This window comes from Pogonomyrmex barbatus, unplaced genomic scaffold (genome assembly GCF_055798465.1).
Source record: "Pogonomyrmex barbatus isolate J1 unplaced genomic scaffold, ASM5579846v1 scaffold13, whole genome shotgun sequence".
In the NCBI taxonomy this organism is placed as follows: Eukaryota; Metazoa; Arthropoda; class Insecta; order Hymenoptera; family Formicidae; genus Pogonomyrmex; species Pogonomyrmex barbatus.
The window spans coordinates 1986379-1994048 of NW_028297109.1; the positions used below are offsets into that span (position 1 = coordinate 1986379).

At 22.0% G+C, this 7670-nt stretch overlaps 1 protein-coding gene across 3 annotated transcripts; it reads right to left on the minus strand.

Annotated features, from left to right (window-relative positions):
* Positions 1 to 630: 630 nt before the first annotated feature.
* Positions 631 to 7670, minus strand: LOC105423219 (uncharacterized). 3 transcript variants are annotated; one of them, XM_089072271.1, is made up of 3 exons: positions 7496 to 7559; positions 2153 to 2515; positions 631 to 1526 (listed from the first exon to the last, which is right to left on the minus strand). In XM_089072271.1, the coding sequence occupies exons 1-3, from the start codon at positions 7551 to 7553 to the stop codon at positions 1219 to 1221; spliced, it is 729 nt and encodes a 242-aa protein (XP_088928397.1). In that variant the 5' UTR covers positions 7554 to 7559; the 3' UTR covers positions 631 to 1218. The 3 variants fall into 3 exon arrangements, with proteins under 3 accessions (XP_088928397.1, XP_011631197.2, XP_011631195.2); XM_011632895.3 differs by lacking the exon at positions 7496 to 7559 and adding an exon at positions 3533 to 3686; XM_011632893.2 differs by lacking the exons at positions 631 to 1526; positions 2153 to 2515 and adding exons at positions 6239 to 6622; positions 6751 to 7110 and having other exon boundaries at positions 7496 to 7670.

Sequence of the window (7670 nt, forward strand, 5' to 3'; positions counted from 1 at the left end):
AGAAGAAAAGAATTATTTAATATAATTTTGATTTTAGTAAAATGATATATACGCATGAACATTTAATATCTATTATATATTACTCTATTTATTTAATTGTATGCTTTTAAAAAGATTGCATTTATATTAAATAAATGTTGTACATTTTTTGTGTAATTTTTTAAAAGAAATGTGTATATAACTGAAAAAATACACTACTTCTCCCATTTTAGCATCAAACATAAACTTGAAAACAAACAAATTAATAAAAAAATGAACAAATTCATTTTTTTAAATAAAAAAGTATGTCAATTCTTTCTCTTTATGATCATAATTTTAAATCCTCAGATACATTCTGCGAATATCAGAATTAGATAAATTTTATGAATAATGAATAATAAAGGAAAGAATATATGTATATATATTACTCTATTCAACTGTAATTTTTTCATAAAGTTTAAAAAGGATTGCCTTTGCGTTAAATAAAAGTTGTCAACACGAGATATTTAATTAATTATGAAAGTATGCCAAGAACAACGTATCTTATATATAGTTTGTAAAACTTTTTTCTCAAATTGGGACATATATAGTTTGTAAAACTTTTTTCTCAGATTGGGATTTTCTTTATCTATTAAATTAAAACAACATAAATGTTATTATGTATTTTATTTTATTAAATTTTTCGGACATTGTAAAACATATTTTAATATACACAATATTTAATTCTATGCTTTTTTAAAAATATATGACGCATTTATTTACTATGTAACATAGGATATAATCTTTTTATATCTTCAATACAGTGAGTAATAACATCAATAAAAAGAATAGAACTTAAATAGAATATGATTAATTATAAATTATAGAATTACATTTATGTTTATTATAAATATCATTTTATTAAGTTACTTGATAATTATTTTGACAACTATTATTTTAAATATATTAGTTTAAAATCTTTATAAATAAAGAAAAAGAAGGCGAAACACAAAAAATATTTTTAATTGACCAGTTATTTCATTTATCTATGTTGAGTTAACAATCGATCAATAATTATACAAAGTTTGTTTCTAATTATTTAGTAAAATATTTTTTGTTAATAATTATTGAAATATTTAAAAGAACTTTATTTGATTTTATTAATTAGATCACGAATACTCGATCAACATTATATTAAATCAACATTATGCCAATAAAAAATAAATCTTAAAATTCTAAATAATTAAAATTCTAAATAATTTATACTTGTTCAGGGAAGAGTTCGTCGTAAGTAAAATGTTTCACTATATTATTCGCAAGGAAAATTATTTGTTTGGTTACTTGTTCTTCTAGTGAAGGTTTAACCTTCTTGATAACTTCTTCTTCATTGCTGCCTATGAAATTACTAATAATTTCGTTTAATTGACTTGAATTCTGTCCCTCCGTATCAAATTTATTGCTCAATGTTTTAATGTCTAGGTTCAAGTTCATTTTTGATATATATATGTATTTTTTATCATTTTTGGTTATTACTTTTAAATCTACACCAATTTTTCCTTTTATGTTATCTGCAAAAACACAATTAAATATGATTTGTTAATATTGTTAAAACAAAAACAGGTTTTAAAAGTTTTTCAGAAATAGATATTTATATGTTAATGTTAATATTTAACAGAAATTTATAACTTCTTGTTTTGTAATTATTTAATAGAGATTTATAACTTCTTGTTTTATCTTAATACATTGCTATCCAAGATTTATAGTTTTTGGTTTTAATACATTTTGATTTATGCCTATTATCTTTTCTGTTCATTACTTTGTAATTGTCTTTTTATAACATACGACATTTGATTTTAAGGATGAAACTCATCTGAAATTGTTATAAGTTTTTGACGTCAAAATTATAAGAAATATCTAATAATATGTATAAAGAAATAACAATTTTCTAATAATTTCAGACAATCTAACAACCTCTCATCAATAGTTTCGTCCCTGAGATTGAGCATTGCACATTATGAGAAAAATAGCTACGAAGTAAAGAGAAAAACAACACACACACACACACACACACACACACACACACACACACACACACACACACACACAGATATAACATCGATATGTTATTAATCAATTCTAAGTCTAAAACTAAAAATTTTAGACAGCACTGTCTTAATGCAAAATTGATACGTACCTGAAGTAAGATAAACTGGTCCTTTCTGGACAAAGGGCACCAATAAATGTATGTCGAAATCATACGTAGCATTTATCTTAATTTGTTTGAATGAGACATGAATATCGAGATGGAGCTTATCAAGATCTACGTGAAAAGAATCTATAACGTAATCGCAAAGCCCATCTATTTTCAAATCTTTGAGATATAATTTGGCATTATCTGCATCGGAAATAACTATTTCGTTAATAATAAATGAGTTAAGTGATGGAACTTCCATTTCCGATATTCCTTCACAGAGCTTACTCCTCAAATTATTAATGCTATCCGTAATGCATTGATCAAGATTAGGATCTTTACGGCTGCATACATGAATATAAGAGGCTATTAAAAAATAAAATTAAAATTTTGTTAACGTAATTTTACATAAAGTTATCATTGTATAACTCTATGTTAAGCAACAAATATATTTAAAAGTAATAATGTAAGTTTTATAATAAAAATAATATATGTGAAAAACTATTTGTTCTCAATATTGTAAGCTTTTCTTATATTTTAGAAAGGATTATATTTTTAATGTGTATATATGTACATGTATATAAGCATGTATATAAGGTATATGTCAGGGGAATTAATTAAAATCAAAAATTACAAAATCAAAATTATTATCATTTCAAAATATATTATAAAAATTGAACACAGATGATTTAGATTCGCACAAGGTTATAATTATGCCGACACGTGTACTAATAAAGTATGTTAATTTTCAGGTAATATTAGTTTTTATTTGTCTTTTTTATATACATACATACATTTTGCTATTTATAAATACTGCGTAATAATATTATGATTTGAAATAAGTTTGAAATTTTTAATAAATTATCATGTATTATTACTTAAAAAAACATAACATTAAAACTTGATTTTATATTATAAAGACAAAAAAGAAAGAGAATGTCATTCTAAAAAAATATGCAATAATAGAAAGCTACAAAAAAATATAGATCTGGTTGAAAAAACTAATTTTTCTTAATTGATATTGATAACATAGTGGTCAAAATCATATCATTTTTCTTTGACAAAAATTGTTATGGCGTGTATGACAGATGTACAGTTTGCATATACAATATTATGATACAATAATATTAAATATAATGTATAACAATGATTTAAATTATACATCTGTTGTACACATAAAAAATATACAAAAATTTGTTAGATAAAAGTAATGTAAAAATACATTAAAATAAAGAACTGAATCTCAAAAAATTTTTTATTAGTATATTATTTTTCAATCTATAACTAAATTTTGCGATTTAAATACAATTCTTTCTTTCAATATAACAAGATTTATTTATAACACGTTACAATAAATGCAAATAAATATTTTCATAAACTCACGTATTTCTGCTGTAACAAGTGTTGTCACAAGTGTACAAATAAAAATTGTAGCAAACATTTTAAATGAATAGAATTCTTTTAGCTTTTCTTTGAAAAGAAAACGATTCAATAAAAGAAAACGACTCAATAAAAATAACGCTTCAGATGTGATAGCAAAACTGATTCGCATCAATCGGATCAAGCTTTTATATACTACGAAGTCATTTTATTTTAAAATTACCTATCAATTTTCAGTCTTTTGCACGTGTATCAAAATATTGTGTACTTTGTCTTTCATTCTTTTTTATTTGCGTGATTACGTGAAAAATGTATAGTGGAAAAATAGAGAAGGGAATTAATTGCCAGTTTATAGAGAATGCTAATTCACAATTAAAAGGAAATCAGAAGGAGGTAATTAACATTGTGAGCAATTAAGTAATCTCATTCTAGAGCAATTTTTTTCAATTTACCAGTTCTATAATTATGATTTATTTACCCTCATTAAATTTAGATGATAATATTCTATAAACATTTAAAAATGCATATGCATTAAAATCAGAACTAAGGGAAATTAAAATGCACACAAATATAAAATATAAAAATATTAAGATATGTACATATATGAATGTATAACATAATTGCGGTTTAAAAATATGTAGATTTCTATCTTAAAATCTGACGGAAATTGTGGAAATAAAGTAAATTAAAAAAAAATGCTTTATTTAAAACAAAATTACAAATAATATCACAAATAATAATTTTAAAATAAATTTAATATAAGTTATTATTTTATTTAAGTAAAAATAATTATGTTTAAGACATTTTTACTGCAATCTCATAAAATTCTCAATTATACAATTATACAATTCTCTTCCTTCTTTACATTTCTTTCTTAATAATAATAAATTTCTTATAAATGTAAAAATAATTGTCAAAGTAAATGCTGTTACACTGTCAGATTTGAGCGTGATACATCTTCATTGTGAAAAATTTGTCTTATCTTCATTTAGATTTTGAAGTTATACTACAAATAATAGTAAGATAGCTTATATAAGATATAATAACAATGTAACACAATAAAACTCAATTTTCTTGGATTTTCCAGAAAAACGCATAATTATACATAACGTATATATATAGCCTACCTTCATCGAATAATATTAAAGTAATTAAAATTCTACTTCAAGAATATTTCGTCTACGTAAATTAAAATAATCCAGCGCTATATTTCTGGTAAAATCAGAATTTTATAAAAAATATAAAATATTTTATAAACAATATATAAAAAATAAAGATAAAATTCTATTATAAGAAATAAGTTTCTATTTAAAACTTTTTTGATAAATATAATATAAAATATTTTATTCTAGTTCCAAATAAAAGTTACATTTACTTTAGATCAAGTTTATATAAATATATAGTTTTGTAAAAATATATTTTGTTTCAGAAATATTACAATTTTTCATTATCAAAAAATTATACTAAAAATAACAAAATTACAAAAATAAAATAATAGCAGCTACATTTACTATTTCTCTAAGAAGAGAAAATGTGATTTTACTGTTGGTTTATTCTGCAGTCGAAATTTTCCTTAATTTTACATCATTTATACAATACATGAGGAGGAAGTATCATCAAACTGAAATTATGTAAATTATGGATTGTGAAGTAATTGTATTTTACAAGGAAACGTTTATTTATTAGAAAACTATATGTACATATATTAAAAATTATAATAAAGTAAAATCTATATCTTATTTGTAATGTTATATTTAAACTAAAATATTAAAAATAATCAAATTAAATAAATAAATATTTTTGTTATTTTACAAATATTTTAAAAATAGATTCAAATATTATTGATCATAAATTAGAATATCTTAATGTATAATAGATGCGATGTCGTTATATAATGATATATGCAAGATATTATATATCTATATATGATTTCTGATATACAATATTAATGACATTATATAATGCAACAATTACTTATATTTTTATTTATAATAAATTTATTAATTATTAATTAAAAATAAACACTAATTGTTTTTTCTTTTTTCCTTAATCAATTATTTATATCTTGACATATTTATCATTATTATCTATGTAAATAGTTAATTGTTGGTACAAATACGAAGATTATATTTTCTATTATAAAGAATTGTAATATTTTGCAACATATGCTGATTTAAATTTCACATATATATGCGCGCGTGCGTGCGCGTGTTTTTAAATTTACAAAACATATAATTGTGTGTGTATGTGTGGGTGTGTGTGTGTGTGTGTGTGTGTGTGTGTGTGTGTAAAGTTTTATATGTATATTCTTACAAATACAAACGATATTTCATATTGTTTGTAATCATTTTAATACCAACAAACACTATTTCTTTTCTTAGTTTTAAATTCTACTTATTTACGAATTACTAACAATCGATTAAAATAATAAAATTGATTATAAATACATTTCTACATTTCCATCTATCAATCTTTATCTCACTTTTATATTTTTATTTTTAAAATTTATCAATATTAATTTTTACTTACATATTATATAAATTTATCATACTGAAAAAAATAAAAGCAACTCATCAATGATGTTAAATCAACGAAGTTATTCTCCAATATTAATTTAATTATAAATAATTTTTTGTTATTAAAATAATAACTTTAAATAACACTTAGAAATTTTGAAATTAAAAATTATTGTTTAATAAAAAATTATTATTAATAATAAATAAAATACAGTATATAATCATAAGTTTTATATAACGTAAACAGTAAATCCAATTATACAATTTATAATTATTATTTTTTATGGAAATAATTCTTTGTAATTAGAACGGGTTATACCGTTAAAAATTGAGATAACTGCTCTGGAAGCCTCTTTTTCTATTTCTGGTTTAACAATACGAATAATATCCTGCTGATTGTTCTTCAGACTATCATTGAGAATTTGATATAATTGAGTTAATTCTTTTTTGCTCTGATCAAACTTATATTCAAACGATTTGATACTGAGATTAACATTTACTTTCGAGGCAAATATATGTTTTTTGTGGTTTTTGGTTATCACTTTCAGGTCCAGTCCTACCTTCATTATTATATTTTCTGTAGAAAAAAAATACATTGTATAATATTAATAAAATAAAATAATATTTTAGATTTTTATGCTAAAAAAAGTTGCTCCTGTTTTAAATTCTTTAAATTTTATTTTAATGTAAGATTGGTTATTTTACCTGAAACAGCTTCAAGTAATCCCTGATGAGCGATAGGCATCAACAAACGTACTGCGAAATCATACGTGGTGTTTATATGAAGACGTGGATATAAAATATTAATATTAAAGTGGAGTTTTTCAGAATCCGTATCAACAGAATTTATGACAAAATTGCAAAACCCATATACTTTTGCTTGTTTTAAATGAAGCTTGAGATTATCTTCATCAAAAACAACACTTTCAAAAAGTAATGGTTCATTTGGTGGAATGTCAAATTCTGGAAATCCTTTGCAAATCTTATCCTTTACATTATTGATGTTATCCATAACGCATTGATTATAGTTTGGATTGTTGCGGCTACACGCATGAATGTAGGAAGCTGTAAAGTATGTATTTAAAATATTTGTTTAAACTTATTACTTTAGATTCATCCGTTTATTGAAATTGATTTGTCTATACATTAAAAATACGTTTAGCATTTTGGAAAAAGATATCTTTTGAGCTCTATACTGCTTCAAACTTTCAATAAACATTTCTTTAAAAATATTTATGTTTATTTAAAATATTTATCTAATAAAGTTAATTTAATTTTGATGCTTTTTAAAAGATTTTAAGTTCGCATATATACATGTTGTTACAAATTATTTAAAACTAAATAAAAAACACTTATAATATTTTTTGTGAATGATATAAAAGAATTGTAAGCATGTAATAATAATAGGAAATAATAATAGGAAACAAAAATATTTTTTTTATTTACTTACGTATTTCTGCGACTACATATGCCACTACAAATGCAAAAACAAAGATTTTAACAAACATTTTTTAAATCAAACAAATTTTAACTCTTTAATGATATACTATTAAAAACTAATATTTTTCTTAGCTTGTTGTTTTCAGTCTTAAGACTTGAATTTCGATCAAGATGTGAATCAAGAC